Source organism: Strix uralensis, chromosome 1, assembly GCF_047716275.1.
Source record: "Strix uralensis isolate ZFMK-TIS-50842 chromosome 1, bStrUra1, whole genome shotgun sequence".
Lineage (NCBI taxonomy): Eukaryota > Metazoa > Chordata > Aves > Strigiformes > Strigidae > Strix > Strix uralensis.
Genome location: NC_133972.1, coordinates 174,908,883 through 174,935,698, shown reverse-complemented (window position 1 = coordinate 174,935,698; position 26,816 = coordinate 174,908,883). Strand labels below are relative to the sequence as shown.

At 71.6% G+C, this 26,816-nt stretch overlaps 3 protein-coding genes across 5 annotated transcripts in view; 1 reads left to right on the top strand and 2 right to left on the bottom strand.

The window, feature by feature from the left end:
- The window catches only part of PLEC (plectin), a 76,020-nt gene extending 66,447 nt beyond the window's left edge, over positions 1-9,573 (bottom strand). Inside the window, exons 1-2 of the mRNA XM_074860939.1 lie at positions 9,432-9,573; positions 7,602-7,767 (exon numbers count right to left, since the gene is read on the bottom strand). Of these exons, the coding sequence (XP_074717040.1) occupies positions 7,602-7,749 (148 nt within the window). The 5' untranslated portion in view covers positions 7,750-7,767; positions 9,432-9,573. The remainder of the gene's footprint in view (positions 1-7,601; positions 7,768-9,431) is intronic.
- Positions 9,574-13,352: 3,779 nt separating this feature from the next.
- Positions 13,353-18,448, bottom strand: PARP10 (poly(ADP-ribose) polymerase family member 10). Its single transcript, XM_074889756.1, has 10 exons — positions 18,187-18,448; positions 17,334-17,579; positions 17,034-17,249; positions 16,168-16,652; positions 15,733-15,945; positions 15,524-15,647; positions 14,523-15,434; positions 14,302-14,435; positions 14,037-14,211; positions 13,353-13,952 (listed from the first exon to the last, which is right to left on the bottom strand). Exons 1-10 carry the CDS (start codon positions 18,347-18,349, stop codon positions 13,648-13,650), a joined length of 2,973 nt encoding a protein of 990 aa, XP_074745857.1. The 5' UTR covers positions 18,350-18,448; the 3' UTR covers positions 13,353-13,647.
- A 541-nt stretch (positions 18,449-18,989) lies between these two features.
- GRINA (glutamate ionotropic receptor NMDA type subunit associated protein 1) lies at positions 18,990-25,171 on the top strand. Of its 3 annotated transcripts, none has more exons than XM_074889728.1 (8): positions 18,990-19,153; positions 20,584-20,947; positions 21,372-21,428; positions 21,518-21,630; positions 21,708-21,908; positions 23,875-24,003; positions 24,097-24,240; positions 24,450-25,171. In XM_074889728.1, the coding sequence occupies exons 2-8, from the start codon at positions 20,635-20,637 to the stop codon at positions 24,597-24,599; spliced, it is 1,107 nt and encodes a 368-aa protein (XP_074745829.1). In that variant the 5' UTR covers positions 18,990-19,153; positions 20,584-20,634; the 3' UTR covers positions 24,600-25,171. The 3 variants fall into 3 exon arrangements, with proteins under 3 accessions (XP_074745829.1, XP_074745845.1, XP_074745836.1); XM_074889735.1 differs by having other exon boundaries at positions 19,138-19,153; positions 20,589-20,947; XM_074889744.1 differs by lacking the exon at positions 21,372-21,428 and having other exon boundaries at positions 18,994-19,153.
- The last annotated feature ends 1,645 nt before the right edge of the window (positions 25,172-26,816 follow it).

Genomic DNA, 26,816 nt, shown 5'->3' with positions numbered 1-26,816 from the left:
ACAGGAACTGGGGGGGGGATGTGGAGGGGTCTGGGGGGATGCAGGAGCCTCCAATTGTGGGGGGGGGGAACATGGGGGGGCCTTGGGTATGCAGGAGCCCCCCAACGGTGGGGGGGGCACATGGGGGGGGGCTGGGGGACGCAGGAGCCTCCCAACATCAGTGAGGGGACATGGGGGGGGCTGGGGGAGGCAGGAACCCCCCAAGTATGGGGGGGGGGGGTAATTGGGGGTCCTGGGGGATGCAGGAACTCACAGCAGCGGGGGGGGGGGGGATGGGGGGGGGCTGGGAGATGCAGGAGCCCCCCAAGAGCGGTGGGGAGACGTGGGGGGGCTGGGGGATGCAGGAACCGCCCAGCAGTGGGGGGGGACATGGGGGGGTGGCTGGGGGATGCAGGAACCCCCCAACATCAGTGAGGGGACATGGGGGGGGGCTGGGGAACGCAAGAACCCCCTAACAGTGGGGGGGGAGACATGGGGGGGGCTGGAGGATTCTGGAGCCCCCTAAGAGCGGTGGGGGGATGTGGGGGGGGCTGGGGGACACGGGAACACCCCGTGTGTCCCCCCCCTCCTCCCTGGTGACACACTGCTGGGAGCGCTGAGATTTACTGGGAGTCGGGGGGGGGGCAGTGGGAGGGGCAGCGGGGGGAGCAGTAGGGTGCAGTGAGGAGCAAGGGGGGGGGGGGAGCAGTGACCCCGCCCCAGGCCCGGGGGGGGGCTGCACAGCCCCAGCCCTGCAGGTGCTGATGGGCCCCCCCCAAACCCGCAGGATCGGGTGATGTAACCGCGGGGGGGGGGCGGGGGGGGCCCCGCTGGGCCTTGCCCAACTTCCCCATCCCGCTGATGTTGGGGGACGGGGGGGGGGGAGCAGAGAGCCCCCCCCACCCCCCAGCACAGGCACCGCAGAACCCTGGCAGCGAGGGGGGGTGGCGAGGAGGGGGCAGTTATGGGGGGGCACGGAGGAGGTGTGGGACCCCTGGTCCCACCCAGCCATGTCCCCCCCCTGCCCCCCCCGGGATGGCAACAGGAGCGGTGACACCCTGAGTCACCCCAGACCCCCCCTGGCCCGCGGGGGGCACTGAGACCTCCCCACAACCACAACCCGGGGGGGGGGACACCCGCGTCCCCCCTGGCATCACCAGGTCTCACATGAGCCCTGGGAAAAGGGGGGGGACATCACCCCATGAATGTGTGCGTGTCCCCCGGGGCCCCCCCAGCCGGGTCACGGCCGCGGGAATCGCTGAGTCAGCGCCGGCCGCGCTGATCCGCCGCGACGGGACAGCGGAGTCACCTCCGGGCGCGGTGCCGGGACCCCCCCGCGCCCCCCCGGACACCCCGCGCCCCCCTGGACCCGGCGTGCGCCCACAAAGGCTCCGGCATCGCACCTTTTGGGGGGCGGGGGGGCCACCGGCTGCCAGCTCATGGCGCTGGGGGGTGCTGGGGGGGGCCGGGGGGACCGGGGGGGGGTCGGGGGGTCCCTCTGGCCCTGCCGCTTCTCACCAGGAACCAGAGGTGGAGGGAGGGGGCACGGCCTGGGATCCCCCCCCCCACCTCGGCCGGGCCTGGGCCACCACCATCACCGGTGTCTGTGCCACCGCCCCCGCCCGGACCTGGGCCACGACCGTCACCAGGGCCTGGGCCACAACTCGCCAGGGCCTGGGCCACCACTCTCACAGTGTCTGGGCCACCGTCCTCGCCAGGGCCCGTGCCACGGCCCTCACCAGCGTCTGTGCCACGACCCTCACCCGGGCCTGGGCCACCACTCTCACGGTGTCTGGGCCACGACCCTCCCCAGCACTTGTGCCACTGCCCTCACCGGGGCCAACGCCAGCCCGGCCCAGCCCCATGAGGCCACGGGTCCTGCAGCAGCTGCTTGCCCCCTGCGATGGCCAGTTGCCCCCCACAATGGGCCACTTGCCCCCCATGATGGGCTGCTTGCCCCCCACAATGGGCCGCTTCCCCCCGTGATGGCCACTTGCCAGCTGCAATGGCTGCTTGCCCCCTGTGGCAGACGCTTGCCCCCTGTGATGGCCACTTGCCTGCTGCAGTGGCTGCTTGCTCCCCGCAATGGCCATTTGCCCCCCACGATGGCCACTTGCCCCCCACGATGGCCACTTGCCAGCTGCAATGGCCGCTTGCCCCCTGTGGCAGACGCTTGCCCTCTGTGATGGCCACTTGCCCCCCTGTGATGGCCACTTGCCCCCCACAATGGGCTGCTTGCCACCTGCAATGGCCACTTGCCCCCACGATGGCCACTTGCCAGCTGCAATGGCTGCTTGGCCCCTGCGGCAGCCGCTTGCCCCCCGCGATGGGCCACCTGCCCTCTGCAATGGGCCACCTGCCCCCCGCAATGGGCCACCTGCCCCCCATGATGGCCACTTGCCCCCTGCAATGGGCCGCCTGCCCCCTGCAATGGACCGCCTGCCCCCCGCAATGGGCCAGCTGCCCCCCGCAATGGCCGCTTGCCCGCTGTGGTGACACGGGCAGTGGCAGCCCCGTGACCGTGTCCTCGGGCGCCCGTTACTCACGGCCCAGCGCCCCGCTCTGCGGCACGGCCCCCCCGCCCCCCCCGGCCCGCGGGACCCCCCGGGACCCCCCCGCTGCTCCCGCCCGCACTGCAGCAGCTGCCCGCGCGGCCCCGCCGCTGGGGGGGGGAACGGACCCCCCCGGGATGGGAACGGACCCCCCCGGGATGGGAACGGAGCCCCCCGGGATGGGAACGGAGCCCCCCGGGATGAAACTGCCCCCCCGCCCCCCCCGTACCCTTCAGGGCGCTGATCTCGTGGCGGATGCAGCGGCTCGGACCCTCCATGGCCGCTCCCGCCGCTCCCGCCGGTCCCGCAGCTCCGGGCGGCCCCGCCCCGCCCCGCCCCCCCCCGCCGCTGCGGCACCGCCTGGCCCCCCCCGCCCCCCCCGGCACCTGCTGGGGACCGGCCCCGCGGCCCCGCCCCCCCCGGCAGCACTGACCGCCCCAGCACGGCACCGACCCCCCCATCGGTACGGAACCCCCCAAAAGCACAGACACCACATCCCCCCCGCACCCCCAGTACATCCCAGCTCCCCCCACTCTCACCCCCCCCACCTTCCCCCCCCCCCAGTCCTGCCCCCCCCCCCCAGCCCAACACACACACACACCGGGGCCCCCCCTTATCCCCGGGGGGGCTGCGGCTGCCCCACCCCCCCCTCCACCCCGGCAAAGCCCCAGCGGGACCCCCCAAGAGCCGCTCTTGGGGTGTCGTCCACCCCCGAGCCCCCCCCGGCGCAGGCCTGAGCCCTGTCGCAGTGCGGCCAGCGCTGGCGGGGGGGGGGGCAAGCGGGGGGGGCGCCCCCAGATCCCCCCGCGGCCCAGCTGCACGCCGAGGGGCGCTGGGGGGGTCCGGTTGCCGCCGCTGCCAGCCGCGGTGGCCGTGGCGTTGGCCACTGTCCCGGTTTCGCTTCGTGCCGGCCACAATCCCGGCTCGAACGCGAGGCCACAGCCCGGCAAACACCGCAGCCACCGCCGGCACACAGTGGCTACCGCGGTGCCCAGGCCTGTGGCCAGCGCCATGGCCGCCGCGGTGGCCAAAGCCGCTCGCCCGCTCGCCCAGCCGCGGGTGCCCCCGGCACAGCCGGGCCTCGGCCTTGGCCAGTCCCCGCGGTGCCGTGGCCACCGGCACGTGCCGCCAGGCGAAGCCGCCAGGTCCCGGGGCCACCAGCCTCATTGTTGCCACGAGCCCGCGGGCACCCGGGGGGTGGCTCCCAGGGCCGTGGCGCTGCTGCTGGTGTCCGTCCCCCCCACCCAGTGTCCCCCGTTTGTGGGGGGGCCCCGAGTTCCCCCCAGCAGTGCCACGAGGGTCCCTTGGCCGCGGCACCGGGGGGGGCCACCGGTAGCCACAGGGCACCGGACACCCCCAGGGTGAGCGGGTGGGGGGTGTCATGTGTCCCCCCCCAAAGGAAGCTCCCAGCACCCAAATGGGGGGGGTGGGGGGGGGAGCAGCGCGGGCAGGCGCAGGCAGGCGCAGGCAGCGCGCGCCCCTTGTAAGGGCATGGCCGTGGAACGGCCCCCCCGGCCCCCCCCGGGCACGCGCCGGCCCAAGGGCACCAACAACCCCCCCGCCCCTGACCTTGACCCCAGCGCCCACCCGCAGTGCTGCCTCCTGCTGCCCCAGACTCCCACTGCCCCCCCCAGGCCCCCCCAAGTGCCACAGACCCCACGGGGGGGGGGGGGGCGGGGGGGGACCGCGGGCACAGCCCCCCCCCCTGCCCGGCCACGCCGAGACCCCACCACCGGCACCGACACCCCGGGGCGGGGGGGGGGAAGCCCCTGAGCGGGGGGGCAACCGCTGGAGGGGGGGGGCAGCCCTGGGGGGGGGCGGGGGGGTCCCGGCCCTGCCGGCGCTTGACGTGCCCTATTATGGGAATGAGCCGCCGAGCTCCCCCCGGGCGGCGCCCCCCAAACCGGCTGCCCCCCCCCGCGCCCCCCCCCCAAATCGGGACCCCCCCAGCGTGTGCGGCCGGGGGGGGGGCGGGGGGGGTCGGTACCTTTGTATCGCTCCCGCACGTCTTCGTAGGCTCGGACAAAGTCCTGCTCCTCGGGGGCGGGGGGCAGCAGCCCCAGGGGTAGGTGGCCATGGCGGGGGGGGGGGGGGCGCTGCCGGCGGGTCCAGTGGCCGCGGTGGCGACTGGCCGGGGTGTCCGGTGGGCGCGTGTCCGGCCCAGCCCGGCGGGACGGGACGGGCCGTTCCCCCGCCCGGCCCTTAAAGGAACCGCCGGGAGCTGCCGCGGGGGCACCGCCCCCCCCGGGCACGGCCGCTATGGGCACGGCCCGTCTGGGGGGCACGGCCCCTCGTCTGGGGGGCACGGACACTATGGGGCACGGCCAATCTATGGGGCACGGCACCCCCGTGGGGCACGGACCCTCATCAACGGGACATGGACCCAATGGGGAACGGCCACACTGTGGGGCACAGACCCTATGGGGCACGGCCAATCTATGGGGCACAGCACCCCCCAGAGCACAGCACCCCCCGGGGTATGGCCCCCCTATGGGTCACAGCACCCCCCCAGGGTGCAGCCGATCTCTGGGGTGGGGGGTGCTGAGGGACTGGGGGGGGCGCAGGTGACGGGGGTGGGACAGGGGGTGCTGGATACACCCCCCCGGCTCCCCCCACCCTCACTTTTGGGGGTGCCCCCTCCTCCAGCCCCACACAGAGACCCCCTGGCCGTGCCCTGGCTCCCCCCAGGGCGCCGCAGCGAGTGTCGTTCCCCCCCGGGGGGAGGGGACGGGTGCCCCCCACCCCCCCCGCCCCCCCCGGCCGCCGGCCCCATGAGCACGGGGGATTTATAAAGCTCCTGCGAAACCGCCCCCCCCTCCCCGGGCCCTGGGGGGGCCCCGCTCTGCCGGGAGTGACATCCTCCCCCCACGGCAGCCGGGGGAGGCCGCGGTGGCCCTGGGCAAGGGGAGGCCAGGGGCCACCAGCCCCCACTGACGGAGCTTCCTGGGCCCTAAATATAGAGCGAGGCCGCGGGGCCGGCGGGGGCCAGGAATAGCCCGGGGGGGTGCTGGGTGCTGTATGGGGGGTGCTGGGTGCTGGGGGTGGGGCTGGGTGCTGTATGGGGGGTGCTGGGTGCTCGGGGGGTGCTGGGTTCTCTGTGGGGGTGCTGGGTGCTCTATGGGGTGTGCTGGGTGCTGGGAAGGGTGCTGGGTGCTGTGGGGGGGTTCTGGGTGCTCTATGGGGGTGCTGGGCGCTCCATGGAGGTGCTGGGTGCTGTGGGGGGGTACTGGGTGCTGGGTGCTCTATAGGGGTGCTGGGTGCTAGGGGGCGAGGCTGGGTGCTGTATGGGGGGTGCTGGGTGCTGTATAGGGGTGCTGGGTGCTGGGGGGGTGCTGGGTGCTCTATGAGGGCGCTGGGCGCTGTCGGGGGGTACTGGGTGCTGGGTGCTCTATAGGGGTGCTGGGTGCTGGGGGGGCGAGGCTGGGTGCTGTATGGGGGTGCTGGGTGCTGGGGGGGTGCTGGGTGCTCTGGGGGTGCTGGGTGCTCTATGGGGGCGCTGGCTGCTGGGGGGTGCTGGGTGCTCTGGGAGTGCTGGGTGCTCTATGGCGGTGCTGGGTGCTCTAAGGGGGTTGCTGGGTGCTGGGGGGGGTGCTGGGGGGGTGCTGGGTGCTGGGGGGGGGCGCCGGGTGCTCTATGGGGGCGCTGGGTGCTCTATGGGGGTGCTGGGTGCTGTTTGGGGACACACTGGTCACCCCACAGGGACGCGCTGGGTGCTGTACTGGGACATACTGGGCACATGCCAGGGGACACCCCCACACACACACCCCTCAACGCATCCCCCCCCACTGCTGTGCCCCACCCCGGGCACCCCCTTGCCCCCCACCCCCGGCCTCAGCACCACGGTGTCACCGGATGCTACCACTGGACATGGCACGTGGGGACACCCCAGGATGTGGCCTGGGAGTTGTGGGGACACCCTAGGACACCGCGACATGCTGCAGGGAAACCCTGGGGACGTGGCCACGTGGGGACACCCCAAGGACATGTCCTGGGAGTTGTGGGGACACCCTGGGGACACACCAGGACAGGCCACACACTGTGGGGACACTCTGGGGACACCCCAGGACAGGGCCAAGCGCTTCAGGGACACCCTGGGACGTGTCCTGGGTGCTGTGGGGACACCCCAAGATGCAGCCATGAGGGGACACTGCAGGACATGGCCTGGGAGTTGTGGGGACACCCTGGGGACACCCCAGGACAGGTCCATGTGATGCAGGGACACCCCAGGGACATGTCCTGGGTGCTGTGGGGACACCTTGGGGACACTCCAGGATGTGGCCTGGGAGCTGTGGGGACACTCTGGGGACACCCCAGGACACAGCCACGTGCTGCGGGGACACCCTGAGGATGTGTCCTGGGTGCTGTGGGGACACCCGAGGACGTGGCTGTATGGGGACACCCCGGGACGTGTCCTGGGAGCTGTGGGGACACCCTGGGGACACCCCAGGACAGGGCCACGCGCTGTGGGGACACCCTGGGACTATAGGGACACGGCCCCACTGGGCCACCCTGGGGCCACTCTGGTGGCCCCCGCTCCCACGGCAGAGCTGAGGGGACACTCAGCCTCGTCCCTAGCAGGTGGCCCTGGGGTGTCCCCCCTGTCCCGTCCCCCCCCCGGTGCCAGCAGAGACCCCCGGGGCCCCTCAGCCGCCCTCCACACTGTGGCACCAGCCCCGCGTGGGGACACCGGGGGTGTCATGGCACGACACCACGTCCCCCACGGCGGCACCGCTCCCTGTCACTACGTCACCCCCCCTCCGGCGCAGCACGGGGCTCCTGTGCCCCCCCAGACCCCCCCCGGCATCGCCCTGCGGCATCACCCCACACTGGCCACGCCAGCCCCTCCCGGGGGTGGCTTCACCACGACATCTGTCCCCTCCCCAGTGTCACCATCGGGGGACCCCCCGGGCACGGATACGGCGGCGCAGAGTCCCCCCGTCCCGGCGCCCACGGGCGCAGCCGGCGCAGACCCCCCGCCCCCGTCACCGCAACGGCTCCCGGCTCGCGGGGACCCTCCCGGGTGCCACGTCCCCCCCGCCACGTCCCCCCCGCCGTGTCCCCGTCCCCCACCTGCGATCCTGATGACAGCCCTCTCGGCGGGGTCCAGCACGGTCCCGCTGCCGCCGGCCGCTGCTTTGGTGCGTTTGGAGCGCTGGTGCCGGGCCAGGTTCCAGGGCAGCGTGTCCCCGCTGCTGCCGCTCGAGCTCTCCTCCGCCATCGCCCCCCGCCACGGCTCCTGCGCCAGAGGGGACAGTGGTGGCTCAGGGGACACCGCCCGGGACCCCGGCACCCGCCACGCGCCACCGCCGGGGCCTTCGGGTGGGCCCCGGAGCGTCGCGGCTCCACCTGCGGCGGCACAACCGAGGCCTCGCGCCCGCAACGCCCCGCGGTGGCACTTGGGGACTTGGCTCGGGGCTGGGGGGGCGAGGCTGTGGTGGCACTTGGGATGACATGGCCACGGTGGCACTTGGGGACTCGGCTCAGGGCTGGGGGGACAAGACCGGGGTGGCATCAGGGGACTTGGGGGGACAAGGCTGCGGTGGCACTTGGGGACTTGGCTCGGGGCTGGGGGGGCGAGGCTGCGGTGGCACTTGGACACTTGGGGGGACAAGGCTGCGGTGGCACCGGGGGACTTGGGGGGATGAGGCTGCGGTGGCACTTGGGGACTTGGGGGGACAAGGCTGCAGTGGCACTTGGGGACTTGGGGGGATGAGGCTGCGGTGGCACCAGGGGACTCGGGGGGACGAGGTTGCGGTGGCACCGGGGGTGACGTGGCCATGGTGGCACTTGGGGACTTGGCTTGGGGCTGGGGGGACGAGGCTGCGGTAGCACCAGGGGACTTGGGGGGACAAAGCCACGGTGGCACCAGGGGTGATGTGTCCACAGTGGCACTTGGGGACTTGGCTCAGGGCTGGGGGGACAAGGCCACAGTGGCACCAGGGGACTTGGGGGGACGAGGCCACAGTGTCACTGGGGGTGATGTGTCCATGATGGCACTTGGGGACTTGGCTTGGGGCTGGGGGGACGAGGCCACAGTGGCACCGGGGGACTTGGGGGGGCGAGGCCGCGGTGGCACCGGGGTGTGCCCAGGGGGGGTTGGCAAGCGGCACGTCACTGCCGCTGCCACCATGTCACCGCCGCCCCCGCGCGGTGACACCGGCGCGGGGGCTTCTCCCGGCCAAGGTCAAGGGTCCCTTTGGCCAAGGTCACGGGGGGGGGTGATGGCATCGGGAGGGTCCTGTCCCGGCCCTTGGGGACATTTTTAGCCAAAATCCTTCCAGAAGGTGCCCCCGGGGCCCGTCAGGCGGGAGCGGAGCCAGCCCCGCCCCTCCCGACCCCCCCGGGCCCCCCCAGGGAAGCTCCTGAGCGTGGGAACACGCGGGGGGGGGAGTGGGGGGAGAACACGCGTGTGGGGGCTGAGCGGGGGGGGACATGCGGGAGGAGAGCGAGCGGGAGGGGACACACGCGTGGGGGGGGTGATGGGGGACACACACACACGCGGGGGGCGTGATGGGGGGAACACACACGCGGGGGGGGGCACACGCGTGGGCCAAGCCTGACTCCCCAGCTCCATCCCCCCGCACCCCCCCGCACCGACGCGCCGCTTCCCCCCCCATCACCCCCCCACTGCCTGAGCCAGAAACACCCCCGGACGCCCCCCCCCAGCACAGCCCCCCCAGCACAGCCCCCCCAGCACAGCCCCCCCCCAGCACAGCCCCCCCCCGCAGCACAGCCCCCCCCTAGCACAGCCCCCCCCCCCCCAGCACAGCCCCTCCCCACGCTGCACACACACCCCCCGCACCCCACGGACCCCCCGCTCACAGGACCCCCCCCCGCAGGTCCCGGCCCCACGCGTGATGGGGGGGGGGGGGGGGGGGGGGCTGTCCCCTCCGGACTCACCGAGCGCCGCGCTGTGCCCCGCTCCGCGCCGGGGGGGCATGACCGGAGGGGGGGGGTGGGGGGTGTTGGGGTCCTCCGGGGGCGCTGGGGGGGGAGATTGGGGGGGGGCGGCTCCACCCGCACCGGCAGCGGCTCCCGCAGCGGCGGCGGGGCCCGGCAGCGGGGGGGGGCGGGGCGGGGCGGGGCCGGGGGGGCGGGAGCGGGGGGAGGGGAGGGGGGGAGGGGGGGCGCGTATCTCACCTCCCCACCCGCCCGCGCGGCCGCGGCAGCCGCAGGAGGAAGAGGAGGAGGAGGAGGAGCGGGGGGGGGGGGGACGGACCCCCACCCGTGCGCCGGCGCGGGAAGGGTTAAACCCCCCCAGTGCCCCCAGTGCAGCCGCGGGGTGCGGCCTGGCCCCCCCCCCCCCCCCCCGCACTCGGTACCGGCAGGAGCGGGCAGGGACAGGGGCAGGAGGAGCGGCGGGAGGCAGGAGGGGCGGGAGGGGCAGCAGTACCTGCGGGCAGGGGCAGGCAGCGGCGGGCAGGGGCAGGCGCGAGGTGCAGGCAGGAGCGGGCAGCAGCAGCAGCAGCGGGCAGGGGCAGGCCTGACCCCTCCCCAGCAGCTCCCCCCCCGGCACAGCCCTGCCCGGACCCCCCGAGCTTGGCCACGTGCCACCACGCGGTGCCAGGCACGGGCAGCACCGGGAGCCGCGTGGTGCAGGCAGGGCGCAGGCAGGGACCCCTGGGCCACCAACCGCCCTCCCCGTGACCCAGTTCCTGCCCGTTTGTTTACACCACGGTGGCACTGGCCGGCGACACCACGGCGAGGCCGAGCACGGCGCAGGAAGCTGCGGCGGCGCCGGCAGGAGCACGGGCAGGAGCACGGGCAGGAGTGCGGGCAGGAGCGCAGGCAGGAGCGCAGGCAGCGCGGTTGGCGGTAGCGCTGCTGCAGCCGGAGGCCACGTGAGCCGCCGCGGCTGCCGGGATCCCACCGCGCGGCCTCCGCGCCCCAGCACGGGCCCCCGTCCAGCTGCCCACACCCTGCCCACGCCCTGCCCGCACCCTGCCTGCACCCTGCCTGCCGCCGCCGCCGCCTCTCCGGCTGCAGCCCCGCGGTGGAGCTCGGGGCCGGCTGTGGCGCTGCGGGGGGGGCCGGGCCCTGGCACCGGGGAGACTGTTGGGAACCAGAGACGGGGCCGGGAACTGGAGACCCCCAACTATGGGCCTGAGACCCCCAACTATGGGGCTGGATCCCAGTACCCCCCAGTACCCCCCAGAACCCCCAGTACCCCCCAGTACCCCCCAGTCCCTCCCAGCCCACCCAACCCCACACCGCCGCCACGCACCAGACCAACCCTGTGACCCCCACCCTGGGGGCCCCGGGGGGACCCCGGCACGGGCTGGGGGGGCTGAGGGCGGGGTGTCCCCCCCCACCTCCGCGGGGTACTGGGGTCCCTACCGCCGCGTGTGCCGCCCGCCGCTGGCGCTGGCCTGGGCCCCTCCGCACCCCTGGGCCGGTGGCACCCCCCGACCGCAGCCGCGGGAAGGCGGCGGCACCATGGGAACACCATGGGGACACTGGGGGGACACTGGGGTGTCACCGGGGCTGCCGGTGCCCCCGTGCTTGGCAGAGCCGCCCTGGCCGTGGTCATGTGCCGGCGCCGGTGACCCCCTCGCCAGGAGCCCCGGACAAAGGGCCCCTTTCAGCCGCGCGAGGCCCCTCGGGGACAGGGGACAAAGGTCCGGCCTGTCGGCGCCGGCAGCCCCACGCCAGGACCCCCCCGGCAGCGGCCGCGGGACCTGCCGAGCGCCCACACGTCCCCCCCGGTCCCTACTGGCGCCTTCCGCAGGGCAATGGGTCGGTGCCGCCGCGTGCCCGGGGCCTGGCCTGCGGGGCCCCCCCGGGGCTCCCGGCGCCGCGTCCCGCCAGGCCGGGGGTGCCACGTGGGGACACCCGGCACCCCCCGGCACCCCCTCGGTGCCACCCTCGGCACGTGCCGCCACGTGCGGTGCCCCGTGGCGGGGTGGGGGGGCTCTCGGCGAGCGGGGGTGGCGCAGGGGTGGCCATGTGTGTCCCCCCCCACCCGCTGTTTGCCCATGGGCTCAGTGACCCTCACCGTGGTGGCCGCCGTTGCCGAGTGGGGTGGGGGGGTCCTCGGCGGGGACAGTGCTGGGGGGGGTGTGACAGGGCTGTCCCCAGCCTGGCAGAGGCTCTGCCACATGTGTCCCCCCTGTGTGTCCCCCATGTCCCCCCATGCCCCCTGCACCCCCTTGTCCCCCCATCCCATGTTCTCCCATGTCCCCCCCATGTCCCCCATGTCCCCCTGATGTCCCCTGCACCCCCTTGTGCCCCACATCCCGTGTCCCACTCATGTCCCCCACATCCCCCATGTCCCCCCAATGTCCCCCCCATGTCCCCCATGTCCCCTGCACCCCCTTGTCCCCCACATCCCATGTCCCCCCCACGTCCCCATGTCCCCCCCCCCCCGGTGCCCACTGGACACCCCCAGCAGCAGTGGGGTGATGCCATGGGGTGCCCCCCCCATCCCCAGAGGTGTCCCCAGTCAGGCAGCTGCCTGCAGCCCCCGGTCCCCCCCCCGGCCGCCCCCCCCCTAGCTCTGGCAGCTCCCAGGGCCCCGGCGCTTCCCCTGCCTGACTCATCCCTGCCTGCGGCTCCCAACCGGCCTGGGCCAGGGCCAGGCGGGCAGCAGCAGGCAGCTGCCTGCAAGGATTTAACCCTCTCGGGGGAAGGGGGGGGAAGGGGGGGGGTTCCCGGCTGCCCCTGCCGGGGGGGTCCCCCCATGTGCCACTCCCCGCTTCGAGGGTCCCTGCTGCGCTTCGGCCTGGCCAGCCCTGCCCGTGGCGGGGCTCCCTGCCTGCACCCGGCAGCGCAGGCAGGGTGGCAGTGCCTGCTGCCCCCCCCAGCACAGCTCAGGGAAGGGCTTGGGGGGGCGGGGGGGGGCAGAGGAGCCCCCTGTACCCCCATGGTGCCCACCAGTGACCTGCCAGCGGCGGGGGTGGGCAGTGTGGGCAGGCAGCACTGCAGGCAGCGTGCAGCACAGGCATGATGCAGCACAAGCAGGGTGCAGGCAGGATATGGTGCAGGCAGATTGCAGCACGGGCAGGATGTGCTGCAGGCAGGGTGCAGGCAGCCAGGGAGCTGCGCAGGCAGGGTGCAGCATGGGCAGGGGGCCATGCAGGCAGCGTGCAGTCAGGCACGGCGTAGGCAGGCAGGGTGTAGGCAGGCAGTGCAGCACAGGCAGGGAGCTGTGTAGGCAGGGAGCCACGCAGGCAAGGAGCCACACAGGGTGCAGGCAGGCAGGGTGCAGGCAGGGTGCAGGCAGGGCACAGGCAGGGTGCTGTTCAGGCAGGGTGCAGGCAGGGAGCAGGGAGGGTACAGGCAGGCAGGGAGCTGCACAGGCAGGGTGCAGGCAGGGTGCAGGCAGGGAGCAGGGAGGGTACAGGCAGGCAGGGAGCTGCACAGGCAGGGTGCAGGCAGGGTGCAGGCAGGGAGCCACACAGGCAGGGAGCAGGCAGGGTGCAGGCAGGCCAGCAGCAGCACAGGCAGGGTTAAGGACAGGCAGAGGAAGGCAGCTCTGGAGTGTTCTGGCGGTGCCAAACCACAGCCTTGGCGATGTCCCCGGGGCCAGACCCCCCCCCCCGGGCCCCGCCTGCCACCCCCGGCCCCCCCCCCCCCCGGTCTCTGTCCCCCCGGCGCAGGGTTTGGGGCAGAGGCCGTGGGAACAGCCTCAGCCCCACCACACTGACTCCCCCCTCCAAATCCGGGGGGGTTTGTGCCCCAGGGACCAGCGTGGCCGCAGCAGGGGGGTCCCAGCTCACAGCCCACGTGGCCGCAGCCCATCCAGAGCGGGGGGCTGTGGTTTGGGGGTCCCTGAGCTGCCCCCCCCCCCCAACACAGGCAAAAGCTCCAATTTTCTTCCATTTTGCTTTTATTGCACCAGTGACCCCCGCGTCCTCCCGCACCCCCCAGGGGCTGGAGGAGGGGGTGAGGAGTATCTCCTGGGTGGGGACCCCCCCACGCAGGGACCGCCCCCCACGCAGGGACCCCCCCCCCCCACGCAGGGACCCCCCCACCCCTCTGAGCCCCCCCTGGGGCAAGACAGGGACCCCTGCAGACCCCAAAGTCCCCCAAGGGCAGGGTTGGGGGGCTGTGAGCACCTCCCCCCCGCCCCGTCCCTACTGGTGTAGCGGGAGGTGGGGGGGCGCTGGGGGGGGTCTCAGGGGGGGTCCCCGTGCCAGCGGCAGGTGATGAGATACTGGGGGTAGGCCTGGGTGTCGTTGAAGATGACGAAGATGCCGGGGTGCCGGGGGTTGTCCACCACGCTGTCGTAGCGCAGGGGGGGCCCGGCCCCTTCTCGCAGCGGGGGGGCCCGTAGCCCCTGCCCCCCCACTGCGTACTCCCCGGTCAGCACTTTGGCCACGAAGACAAACTTGTTGCCGTCGGGGCTGCGCGGCGAGTACCGCTCCTGCACCGACACCGCCGCCTCCGCCGCAAAGTACACACCGAGCCCATAGAGCGCAGCTGCGGGGGGGGGGACACAACGATTTAGGGGGAAGCCTGTAGCTGCTGGTGCCTTGCTCAGCACCCCCCGCTGCCGGCGCTCACCGTTCTTGCCACAGAAGCTGCGGTTGAAGCCGTGCAGGCAGATCTCACGGCTGGAGGGCTCGGTGGTGCCGTGGAAGAGGACGCGCTCCACTGTGGTGCCGGCGCGCGCCACCTCCATGCTGGCCTTCTTCAGCTGGTATTGCTGGTATAGCAGTGGGTGGATCAGCTTCTCCACCTGAGGAGGGGGGACACACACTGGCAGCGTCCGGGGCTCTGCTGCCACCGGGACACCTGGGGCGCGGCCGCCGGCAACGCCGGGACCCACCTTGACGACACCGATTTGGCCACGCAGCTCCTCCAGCGTCTCGTAGAAGTGGTGGGCGGTGTCGCGGAATTCCTCCGAGTCCTCGGCCAGCGGCATCAGCCTCACCTCCTCCTCCAGCCCCAGCGCCGTCGGCCCTGCCAGATGCAGCCCCGGTGAGCGCCGGCGCGGCGTGGCACAACCCGCGGAGGGGCGGGGTCGGTCCCCGTGGCACCGGCACGCACCGAGCAGGCGGCGGGCGCTCTCCATCGGCGGGCGGCTGCGGGACACAGCCACGACGTGGGCGCCACCAATGTCGTGCTCCTGCATCCGCGCCAAATCGACGGTGACGGGCCGCCCGTCCAGCAGCAGGTCCAGCCGGCGCTCCCGGCGCAGCCAAGCCCCCTCCAGCAGCGCCGCGGCCTCGCTGGGGTAGGGGATGGCGGTGCCGGAGGGGTCCCAGCGCACCCAGCACGCGGCCGGAGGAGGGTCACACTCCGGTGCCGGCAAACGCCGGAGCAGGAGGTCGAGGTCGCGGGCGGCGGCGGCGGTGTAGGCGGGGAAGCCACGCAGCGTGGCGGTGCCGCCGGCCAGGCAGAGCCGCACGGCGTGTTTGCGCTGCAGGAGGGTCAGGCAGCGGCGGCAGGAGGCCGGCAGTGCCCGCAGCCGCTCGCTCGCCACCTCCTGTGCCCGCAGCCGCACCTCCAGCGCCCGCTCCAGCTCCTGCCCCGCCGCCGCCGCCGTCTCCTCGCAGGAGGAGAAGAGTGTCACCCGCGCCGTGTCCGCCGCCGGCAGAGCTTCCTCCAGGGAGGCCTCCAGCGCGGCCAGGAGGCCGGCGTCTTCCTCCTCCTCCTCCTCCTCCTCCCGGCGGTAGGAGCGGAGGGACAGTGCGGTGGCGCGCTCCAGCTCCTCTTCCTCGCGCCGCGTGTTGTCCATGGAGCGCTGGATCGCCAGCACCATCTGCGCCTCCTCCTCCTCCTCCTCAGCCCCCCGCCTGCTCGCCGGCGGCCCCCCGGTGCCCTCCCCAGCAGCCGTGGCGGGGGGCTTGGCCTCGGGGTCCTGCTCTGCACCCAGGATGTCACCGGGCTGTGGCGCGGGGTCCCTGTCACCACCAGCCTCGCCGGGGCGCAGCGCGGCCAGCAGCTCCTTGATCTCCTCTGCGGGCAGGACCAAGGCGTCAACCATGGTGCCGGGGCGGGGGGGAACCGGTGCTGGAGCGGCCCCCTCGCCCTACGCCGCCCCTCACCGATGTCGGAGCGAAGGCCGTCGCCGTTGTCACCATCATCGAGCAGGTCCCAGCGCTGGGAGCGTGGTGCTGCGGGCAGGGGGTCCCGGCGGCAGCTTGGGGGCAGCAGCTCCACCAGCTCCGGCTGCGGGACAGAGGGGCCCCGTGGCAGGGACTGGCACGACAGCCCCGGTGTCGGCCCCGCCGCCCTCCCCGGTGTCGATGGGTACCTGGGGGTCCGGGGGACTCCAGGTGACGCCGTCCAGGTCGATGACGCACTGGAAGCGGCTCTCCAGCTGCTGGATGAGGTTCTGCCCGTCCTCGTCCCGCAGGAACCGGGCAATGCCGGGGAACCGCAGCGTCACCGCGTGCGGCCTCACGGTGCCCAGGAGGCTCTGCAGGAACTCGCCCGCGGCGCAGCACCGGCCCGTCTCCCCACGCACCTGCCGAGGGTGGTCAGGCACCACCGCGCCTGCGGCCCTCCAGAGCCATCACAGGGAAACCCTCGCAGCTCCTCCAGCCCGACCACGAAGCCTGCCTGCACCCCTGCCCGCAGCCCTGCCTGCACCCCTGCCCCCAGCCCTGCCCGCACCCCTGCCTGCACCCCTGCCCACCCCCCTTCCCTGTCCCTGCCCACCCCCTGGCCCCCCCTGCCCGCAGCTCACCCGGAACCCCGCGAGGTCCCCCCCGTCCAGCGGCAGCAGGCAGACCTCGGCGATGCTGCCCAGCAGGTCCCGGTAGTGCCGCTGCAGGTACCGCAGCGCTCCCGGCTCTGCCGGCACCAGGACCTCGTCCTGCACCGACCACGCCGGGGCCGCCGGCTCCTGGGGCTGCCCGTGTGCGGTCGCCTCCTCGCCCCCATCCTCATCCTCATCCTTGTCCTCGTCCTTGTCCTCATCCTCGTCACCCACGGGGCCAGCAGCCGGCCGCTCCCCGGGCACGTGGCCCCCTGCCTGCGGCCCTGCCGGCTCCCTGCCCGTGCCTGGGCTGGCCGCTGCTGGCTCTGGCAGAGCCGCGGGGTCCGTCGGGGGGGTCTCACCCAAGTTGGGGGCCACGTCCCCCCCCAGCCCCTCCAGGAAGGGCCAGTGGGGGGCCAGCACCAGTGCCACGTCCTGCAGCCGGTGCGGCCTCTGCAGCACCCGCTGGGCCACTGCGGGGGGAGACTGCGGGCAGGCAGCGGGAACAGCACGGCCCCCTGGGGCACCCGCTCCAAGGCTTGGGGGGGCCCCCAAGTTTTTCCCATTTCCCCCCCATTTTTCCCCCCATTTTTCCCCATTCCCCCCATTTTTCCCCCACTTCCCCCCTTTTTTCCCCATTTTTCCCTTTTCCCCCCATTTTTCCCCATTTATTCCTCCATTTTTCCCCATTCCCCCCCATTTTTTCCCTTTTCCCCATTTATTCCTCCATTTCCCCCATTTCTCCCCATTTTCCCCCCCCATTCCCCCCCATTTTTCTCCCCATTTTCCCCTCCCATTTTCCCCCATTTTTCCCATTTCCCCCCCCATTCCCCCCCCCGTTTCCCCCCACTCACCTTCCACCTCCTGGAAGGTGACGACGGCCGCGCTCCCCCCCGCCAGCACGCGCACCCCCCGCACGCTGCCGCCGCCGCTGCGCCGGTTCTCGAAGTAAAGCTCCAGCAGGTCGGGGCTCAGCGCCGCGCCCCCCCGCACCAGCACCTGGGGGGTCCGCGGCACCCGCAGCAGCACCAGCCCCCCCGGCTGCGCTCGACGCTCCGCTGCCTCCAGCTCTGCAGGACCAGGCCACGGGTGACGCGGGGGGGGTTGGGGACACCCCACCCCCCCCGCGGTGACCCCAGCGCCCCTGCACCCACCGTGGGGGGCGATGGGGTCTCGCAGGCGCAGCAGCCCCCACCCCGGAGCGGGGCCCCGGCACAGCCCGAAGGAGCCGCGGGGCCGGCCCAGCAGCGTCTCCACCTGCGGCTCCAGCAGCTCCGGGGGGGTCCCCGGGGGGAGACCCCGCAGCAGCAGGTGGGTGGGGTCCCAGGGGGGCGCAGGGTGCACCCCCAGATCGGCCCCCCCCAGTCGGTGGCTGCTGCGGGCCAGGACGTTCTGGGCATCTTGAATGGGGGGGACAACATGGGTGTCACCGGGGGGGGAGGGGGCAGCGCCTGAGCACACCCAGCACCCCACCCACCAGTGTGGGGGGAGGTGCCCCCACACCCCATCCCACTGCTCCCAGTGGGACTGGGAACCCCCACACCCCATCCCAGTGCTCCCAGTGGGACTAGGACCCCCCCCACCTCATCCCAGTGCTCCCAGTTGGGACCGAGACCCCCCCCCACCCCATCCCAGTGCTCCCAGTGGGACTAGGACCCCCACACACCTCATCCCAGTGCTCCCAGTTGGGACCGAGACCCCCCCACACCCCATCCCAGTGCTCCCACTTGGGACTGGGAACCCCCATACCCCATCCCAGTGCTTCCAGTTGGGATTGGGACCCCCCACACCCCATCCCAGTGCTCCCAGTTGGGACCGAGACCCCCCCACACCCCATCCCACTGCTCCCACTTGGGACTGGGAACCCCCATACCCCATCCCAGTGCTTCCAGTTGGGATTGGGACCCCCCCGCCCCCATCCCAGTGCTCCCAGTTGGGACCGGAACCCCCCCGCCCCCATCCCAGTGCTCCCAGTTAGGACCGGGACCCCCCGCCCCCCCCGCTCACCCTGGGGGCTCTCGAAGGTGAGGAAGAGGAGGGGCCCCAGGCGCTGGCAGCTCCGCACCGGGCCCCCCCCCGAGCGCCGCCGGCTCTCGAAGTAGAGAACCACGAGCTCCTCCTCCGCGCCGGGGGGGACCCCCCGCACCTCCAGCACCCCCCGCTCCGCCATGGGGGGGCCCGGGACACCCCGCGTCGGTGTGTGACCCCCCCGGCACCGGGGACTCTCCGTGCCCCCACACCCGCCCCCAGGGCACGACCCCCTCCCCCCCCGCCCCGGCCGCCGCTCGGCTCCGCCCCGGCGGAAAAACGAAACCGAAACGGCCCGGGGGGGCGGGGCCTGGGGGGGACACGGGAGCGGCCCCACGTGTGACGGGGGGAACGGAGGGGGGGGGGGGGGTGGGAACCGGGGGAAGGAACGAGGAGGGGTAACCGGGGGAGAAACCGGGGGGGGAACCGGGGGAAGGAACAGGGGGGTAACCGGGGGGGGAACCGGGGGTGGAACCGGGGGGGGGGAACCGGGGGGGGAACCGGGGGAAGGAACGGGGGAGAGAACCGGGGGGGGAACCGGGGGAAACTGGGTGGGGAACCGGGGGGGAAACCGGGGCGAACCCCCGTTCCCCAACGTCGGGGGGGCGGCAGGGACAGGCCGCCGCCACACGGGGGCGCTCTGCCGCGAGGCCCCGCCCCTCCCGCCAGGCCCCGCCCCTCCCGGAACAGAGCTGCCCCGCGGCCCCGCCCCTTCCGTCAGGCCCCGCCCCTCCCGGAACAGAGCGCCCCCTCTGCCCCGCCCCCCCACCGGGCCACGCCCCCCGGGCAAAGCCCCGCCCCGTCGAGACGGCAGGACGCGGCCCCGCCCCTCCCTCAGGCGCTGCCCAATAAGGGGCGGGGCGGGGCCATAAGCCCCGCCCCTTGGCCGTCAGCCCCGCCCCCAGCGCCGCGGAGCGGACCCAGCGCTGCCGCACGGCCCGGCCCGGTGAGCGGGGGTCGGGGGGGTGGGGGTTCGGTGCACCGGGCACTGGGGCGGGGGGTTCTGCGGTGTGACGGGGGGGGGGGCACAGACCCCCCCAGCGCCGCCCCCGAGCGCGGTTGCCCCCCCTGCTCCCCGCTCCGCGCTGCCGCATTCCGCTGCGGGGGGGTGGGGGGGTGGCGGGACGGTGCCGTCCCCCTCGGGACCCCGCTCCCGTGGGCAACGGGGGGGCCCCGCAGGACCCGTAGAACCAACCCCCCCTTTCCCAAACCGCCCCCCCCCGCCGTTGAGGCGGATTAGGCCGTAAATAGGCCGCGCTGGGGGCAAAGCCGCTTATCGGGGCTCCCGGGAAAAACCGGCGGGGGGGGGGGTCACGGGGACGGGGAGGACACACACGACAGGCCATCACCCCCCCGCACCCCCCTGCTGCGTGCAGCTGCGCACCCCGTGCTTCTTGCCCCCCCCCCCGCACCCCGTGACCCCCTTGTCCCCCCGTACCCCATCCTCCCCCCCATGCAGGGGGTGCCCCCCGTTACCGTCCCGGGGTCCCCCATCCGCTGCCCACAACGGAGGGGGTCCATGGGGGGGTGTCTCGGTGGGTAGCCCCTTACCGGGTCGGGGGGTGCTGCAAGGCCGCCCCCCCCCCGCGCCATCATGGCACCGGGCCGGGCTCTCCCGCGTCCGTCGGGGCTTCGTCAGCGGCGGCCTCGTCCCTGGTGACACCGGCGCTGGGCCGCGGCACCGGGTCGTTACCGCAGCCGGAGCCGCCATGGCGGCCCCCGGGCGCGCCGCGGAGGATCGGCCCGGGGAGGCGGCGGAGGTCGCGGTGCCGGTGCCGCCGGGGCCGGGTGTGGCTGGAGGCCGGTGCGGGCCGTTGCCCGAGGCCGCCCCCGTCCGCCCCGCAGGGCCCGGGCCGGGGCAGCCATGGCGGGAGGGGTGAGGGGGGTGTCGCCATGGCAACGGCCCTGCCGCCGGCCGCCATCTTGTGAGGGAATCGCGGGGCGGGGGAGGGACGGAGAGGGGACCCCCGCTTTGGGGGTGTACGGGGGGGTCACCCCCCCCACTGTGGGGCACTGACTGGATGGGGAACCCCCCCTTTGGGGACCACGCTGGGGGGGCACCCCCACATTGCGGGGTAATACCCGGGATGGGGACCCCCCCTTTGGGGGATGCACTGGGGGGTGCACCCCCCACTGCGACATAACACCTGGGCTGGGGACCCCCATCATTGGGGCTGCGCTGGGGGGAGCACCCCCATGTCAGGGGAATACCCGGATGGGGACCCCCCTCTTTGGGGGCTGCACTGGGGGGGGGCCCAGGACTGCCTGGGCGTGGGGGAGAGGGGCTGTGGGTGCTGGGGGGGGATGTCTGAGGGGGGTTATAGCTTGGGGTGCTGACTGCTGCTCTGACCCCCCCCCTCTTTTTCCTCCCTGCAGCGCAGAGGCCGCAGCCAGCCCCGGGCGGGGTGGGGGGGGGACACCCACGCCATGTCCCACGAGAAGAGTTTCCTGGTGACGGGTGACGGGGGCTTCCCGGGGCAGCAGCCGACGGCCCCCCCGGCCTACGCGCAGCCCCCCTACCCCCCCGCACCCTACCCCCCCCAGCCCCAATTTGCCCCAGCACCCTACAACCCGCCGGGCTTCCCCCAGGGGCCGGGGCCGTACCCCCCCCCGGGGCCGTACCCCCCCCCAGGGCCGTACCCCCCCGGGCCGTACCCCCCCCCGGGGCCATACCCCCAGGGTCCCTATGCGCAGCCGCCCTACGCCCAGCCCCAGCCCATGGTCCCCGGAGACCAAGACTGTGAGTAAAACAGGGTGCGGGGGGGGGGCTTCATCCCGGGGAGGGGGTCCCCCCCACTGCAACGGGTGCTCTTGGGGAGGGGGGGCCCTGTTTTGGCGTGGGGGGGGGATGTCCAGCTGGTAGCACAGTTCGGGGTGCCCAAGCAGGGCTGCGGGAACCCCCAGGGTGGGAGGGTCCTGCTTGGGGAGCCCCCAAATAGGAGCTCAACCCCCAGGGTGATGTGGGGGGGCACCCCCGGGGTATCTCTGCCCAGAGGAGGGTGCTGGTTGTTGGTGAGGGGGGGGCAGTGGGTGTGGAACGCCGTTGCCCAGCCTGGTTTCGGGTTTTGGGGGGGGCGCAGAGCTCCGCTGCCCCTGGGGGGGCTCCCCCCCAACACCTTCATCCCCCCCCGCCCCAATTTCTCCTTTTCCCTCGCTGCCGCCAGCGGGAGCCGGGTCCTTCCCCGGGCCGTGGAGATGGGGCGTCGTGGTCATCCGAGTCGGTGAGCGGCCGCCCCGGTGCAGGCAGCAACAGCCCCCCGCGACCTCCCACATCACCCCTGGGGGGGGTCCCCCATTTTTCTCCCCGCAGCCCCCCTGCACAGCACCTACCACGAGGACGGGCCACCCTCCTACTATGACAACCAGGACTTCCCCACTGTGCACTGGGACGACAAGAGCGTCCGGCAGGCCTTCATCCGCAAGGTGGGACTTTAGGGGGGCCACGGGGCGGGGGGGTGGGGTTTTGGGGGGTCCCGCCGTGACCTTTTGCCCCCCCCCAGGTCTTCCTGGTGCTCACCCTGCAGCTGAGCGTCACCTTCGCCTTCGTGGCCGTCTTCACCTTCGTCAAGGGCGTCAAGGGCTTCGTCCAACGCAATGTCTGGACCTACTACGTCTCCTACGCCGTCTTCTTCATCTCCCTCATCGTCCTCAGCTGCTGCGGCGACTTCCGACGCAAACACCCCTGGAATTTGGTGGCTCTGGTGAGCGACGGGGGGGCTCGGTGGCTGCGGGGTCGGCAAAGCCGGGAGCCCCCCGCGAAGGGCTCCCCGGGGTGGGGGAGGGACACAGAGGGGCTGGGGGGGGCCAAGCTAGTGTGAAAATTGCTAATTAAGGATGGTAATTAAACTCGGACAGCAGAGTGGAAAGAGTGGGCGTGTTTTACTAAATAATGTAAGGGAGTAAGAGAGAAACGTGCGGTGAGAAAAGACAGAATAAGGCACTTAAACAGGAAAATAGAGGATAATGCATTAAATTGTTACTACGAGAGAGAGAAAATAGTGATTAACAATGAAACGTCCCCGTTTTGACCCAGCAAGGGTTTGGAGAGCCCTTCCCGGCCAGCGGGAAGCCCTACGCCACGGGTCTGGCCTTCACCCCAAAACTCCGCCAGGCAGGAGAACTGACACCTTTGTTTTGGGCAGAAATACTTGGTTTCGCTCCTGTTAGACCCCCCCCCGCCCCGCGCCTGGCAGGGCCCAAGGGAGGAGCTGAGGGAGCTGCCCCGGTGTCGGTCTGTGAGCGGGGTCACGCGGCGGGTCACGGGGCTGGACGACTCTCCCCGGGGCCTGTTCTCTGCCCCCAACAAGGAGAGAAAAATATATTCAGGATCAACACGTTTTATGATGTTTAAGCTCCGTTCTCCCTTAAGGAGCATGGGTATCTCACTAATGACTGCATGCTAAATTAGTGCGTTAACGACCTTCACCGGGCTGGGGGTGTCTCTGGGTTTGCTTTATTAACAACTCGGAGTTGGGCCAATCCCGCAGCGAGTGGCCAGGACTAACAGAAAGCTGTAGATATATTTTTTATATATATATATTCTGTACATGTGGTTGTACGTAACAACACGCGATACAAAAAGTCTTTGGTGTTTTCCCAGGAACTCTCAGCTCTTAATTCTTCCCCGGTTTCAAAGTCCGTTCTATCCCACAGTTCCAGCTCGTTCCCGTCGCTCTGCCCCAGCCCTGAGCCGCTGCTCACTGGGGCAGTCTTGGCTCATCACGGTTACAAATCGGCATCCAAATTCACCTTCAGACTTCCCCAAAAGGCTCAAAATGGTCTATTTCACACACACTTGCTCTACCTTTAGCTCCTCATTCCCTCCCTTTCTGAGTTGCTGACCCCAGTTCATCGCTTATTTCTCACCTTTTGTTGTGTCTCCACTTAACACCTGAGATTAATTTGGGTGATTGAGGTGGGCTGGGGCTCAGCCAGCCCTGAGGAGGGGCTGTGCAGGGGACACACGAGCAGCGTCGTGCTGTTCTTAGAGCACCTGTAATTAGTTAAATCTATAAAACAATATTTATTAATTATTCCTGCTATTAATAATATCCTAAGAGAGTTTCCTAAAAGCTCGTTCCTTATTGAACTGTCAGTGTTGTTCCTGGAGCAACTGTGCTCTCGTAATTAAATCTATGAAACAATATTTATTAATCATTTCTCCTATTAATAATACCCTAAAAGAAGTTTCCTAAAAGCTTGTTCCTTATCGAACTGTCAGTGTTGTTCTTAGAGCAACTGTATCCTATTAATTAAACCTATAAACCATTATCTATTTATTAATTATTCCTGCTATTAATAATAACCTAAAAGAAGTTTTCTAACAGCTTGTTCTTCATTGAACTCTCAGTACTGTTTCTAGAACACCTCTATCCTATTAATTAAACCTATAAACCAATATCTATTAATTATTCCTGCTATTAATAATATCTTAAAGGAGTTTTCTAGAAGCTTGTTCCCTTTACAAGCAGCTCTTGTTGCTCAGGCTCCAATTCTGCCCGTTCTCCCTCGGAAGAGGCGGTTTGTTACGCCAATGCCCTCAGCACCCTGGTTATCAGTTACAAAACCCTCGGGGTTTCTGTGGCTCCCCCTGGCTGAGGTGGTGCCTGTCTGTGCCCCCCCCCCCAGCCCCAGGGCTGAGGTGGTGCCTCTCTGTGCCCCCCCCAGTCCATCCTGACCGTCAGCCTCTCCTACATGGTGGGGATGATCGCCAGCTTCTACAACACCGACGCCGTCATCATGGCTGTCGGCATCACCGTCGTCGTCTGCTTCACCGTCGTCATCTTCTCCCTCCAGGTCAGTGCCGGGGTGGGCTGGGGGGGCTCTGAATTGGGTGTACACCCCCCCCAAAACTCACCCCCCCCCCCCCCCCCACTGACTTACCCACAGACCAAGTACGACTTCACCTCCTGCCGCGGCGTCCTCATCGTCTGCCTCGTCGTCCTCGTTGTCTTCTCCATCCTCTGCATCTTCATCCGCAACCGCATCATGGACATCGTCTACGCCTCGCTGGGGGCCCTGCTCTTCACCTGCGTAAGTCCCAGGGGGGCCCTGACCCCCCTAAGCCCCTCACTGGGGTTCTTTGAGGGGAAGGGTGAACCTGCTGCCGCATCCCGCCGCAGCTCAAGGTTGCAGCCATGGCGGGTGATGGATTTCCAGGGGTTGGGGTGCTGCTGGGCCCCCCCGCACGGCCCCGTGCCCCCCTCCCCCCGTGACCTGTGCGTGTCCCCCCCCCTCCCCAGTTCCTGGCGGTGGACACGCAGATGATCCTGGGCAACAAGCAGCTGGCGCTCAGCCCCGAGGAGTACATCTTCGCTGCCCTCAACCTCTACACCGACATCATCAACATCTTCCTCTACATCCTGGCCATCATCGGCAGGGCCAAGGAGTAGCGTCCCCCCCCAAAACCGCCGCCGTGGCCCCCCCACCCTCGGTGCACACCCCGGTTTGTGCCCACACTCCCCTTTCCCTTCCCCGTAGCCATTTTGTTTGGTGGATCCATCCCCTGCCCCCCCCCTGCCCTTTGCCCATTTCTTTGACCCCCGGTTGTGGCTGGGGGGGGCTCACCAGCCCTGGGGGGGGGTGGCCTGCAGCGGGAGGGTCCCAGCAGCCCCCCCAGCAGCCCCCTGCCTGCCCCCCCACTGTGAATACAGCCTCCCCACCCCCCCGCCCCCACCGCCTCGTACCAGACTGGAAGCACTTTCTCGCCCCCCCCGCGCTGGAACTCGCCCCCTCCGTCCTGCGCCCCCCCCCCCCCCCAGCCCCTCCCCGTCGGGCTGCAGGCAGGGCTGAGGGCAGGGGGGGGTCCCTGCGCTGGGCACCGCTCGCTGCTGGGGTGGCCCAGGGCCCGAGCTGCCGTCCCTGCCTGTCCCTGCCCGTCCCTGCTGGGAGCCCCCCCCTCCTTCCATGCGAGTTCTCGCCCCGTCCTGTGGCTCCCGCTGTTAATAAACCTCCATCTAGTTCATCCCCAATGCCTCCCGCTCTCCTTCCCGCGGCCAGTAGCCACCCCTGGGCCTGAGGTTGCCCCTGCTGTGGCTGGGGGCAGGGGGGGGGGGGGCTGTTGGTGGCCCTGGCCCCGCCCCCCCAGCTGTGTGCAGGCTCGAGGGGCTGAGAGTTGTGCCCAGCTGGCCACTGTATTGGTGGCTACTGGCTGGCCATGGGGCTGGGGGTGGGGTGGGCTCTGGCTACCAGGGGGGGCTGGCAGTGAGCCAGGGGAGCAGATGGAGCCGCTGAGGGTCTCCGTGGGCACAAGGGGCTTGGGGGGGTCACCCCAAATACATCAGGAAAGGGGGTGCAGCCCCTTCCCCTCACCCCGCTGCCTGTTGTTGTGATGTCATGGTGACAGGGGGGGGTGTATCCCTCTGTGACATCGCCCTGGAACCAGCCCACACCCGGCAGCCTGTGTGTCCCCCCCGGTGATCCTGGTGCCACTAGTGCCATGGAGCAGATGGCTGGTGGCCACCACTGGCCGCTGCGAGGCTTTGGTGCCATGGAGCCGGTGGCTGGTGGCCACCACTGGCCGCTGCGAGGCTTTGGTGCCGTGGAGCCGGTGGCTGGTGGCCACCACTGGCCGCTGCGAGGCTTTGGTGCCGTGGAGCCAGTGGCCGGTGGCCACTACTGGCCGCTGCCCCGTGCGGGGCTCTCTGTTTTCGCCTGCCACGACCAACTGCGCCGTGAGATCCAGGCGCTGTTGGCTGAGAACGAGGAGCTGGTGCGAGCCGTGGGGCAACTCCGGGACCACAGGCACCGCCTGGGCCACCTGCCCGAGGTGGCCACTGGCTCGGCACCCCCCATCCTCCCTGCCCCACGCGATGGCAGACGCTTCGCCTTCCCCAGCCCAGGGGGGGCCACGGGTGGGCCCGTGGGGCAGGATTGGGGGGCGACACCCCTGGAGCAGAGCGGGAGCTTCCGGGCGCCTCCCTGGGAGGCGGAGGGGGGACGTCTGGACCGGGCGAGCGCCGGGCCCGGGGGGTCGCCCCGGCTGGGCGGCACCGACCACAACAGCGGCATCAGCAGCGGCATCATGTCCCCTGCGGCCGGGAACAGAAGTACGTGTGGGGGGGACAGGGGGGACCCCACAGCTCGGGGGGGGAGGAGGGGGGTGGCTTGAGTCCTACCCTACCCCTGTCCCATCCCATCCCCATCCCAAACCATCCCATAATACCCCACCCCTCCCCATCCCCTCCCCTCCCCCCCCTCCCGTTACCGTGGCCGGGGGGGGTTGGGGTGCGGGGGGGGGGGGGGTGTCCCCTTCCCCTCCCCCACCCCGGGGGTCTCTGACGTCTCTCCCTTCCCCCAGCGCTCCCGGCCGCCGCCCAGAGCAGCCCCGTGCTCCTCCCCCCGCGCTGCTCCTGCCCCCTCCCGCCCCCCCACGGCCCCCCCGAGCCGCCGCCGCCCCCCCATGACATCTCCGCGCTGGGGCCCCCCCCGGGGCCCCCCCCGCCGCCACCGGCCCCCTGCGACACCGAGCGGCCCTGTCCCCGCCGGGACCCCCCAGGTGAGAGAGGGACGGGGGTGGGAGGTGGAGGGGGGGGGGGCACCCCGAGACCTCGGGGCGGGGACACCGTTAGGCTCAGCTCAGGCAAAGCTGACACGGGGGGTTCTGCCCC

What these genes read in the sequence shown, in the direction of transcription:
- PARP10 (XM_074889756.1), bottom strand. Translation starts at nt 18,349, where the DNA reads ATGGCGGAGCGGGGGGTGCTGGAGGTGCGGGGGGTCCCCCCCGGCGCG. An exon ending in GGGACCTCGCGGGGTTCCGG is followed by an intron (nt 15,946 to 16,167) that starts GTGAGCTGCGGG and finishes CACCCTCGGCAG; the next exon opens with GTGCGTGGGGAGACGGGCCG. An exon ending in GCCAAATCGGTGTCGTCAAG is followed by an intron (nt 14,212 to 14,301) that starts GTGGGTCCCGGC and finishes CCCCCTCCTCAG; the next exon opens with GTGGAGAAGCTGATCCACCC.
- GRINA (XM_074889728.1), top strand. Translation starts at nt 20,635, where the DNA reads ATGTCCCACGAGAAGAGTTTCCTGGTGACGGGTGACGGGGGCTTCCCG. An exon ending in GGTCCCCGGAGACCAAGACT is followed by an intron (nt 20,948 to 21,371) that starts GTGAGTAAAACA and finishes CGCTGCCGCCAG; the next exon opens with CGGGAGCCGGGTCCTTCCCC. An exon ending in CCTGGAATTTGGTGGCTCTG is followed by an intron (nt 21,909 to 23,874) that starts GTGAGCGACGGG and finishes TGCCCCCCCCAG; the next exon opens with TCCATCCTGACCGTCAGCCT.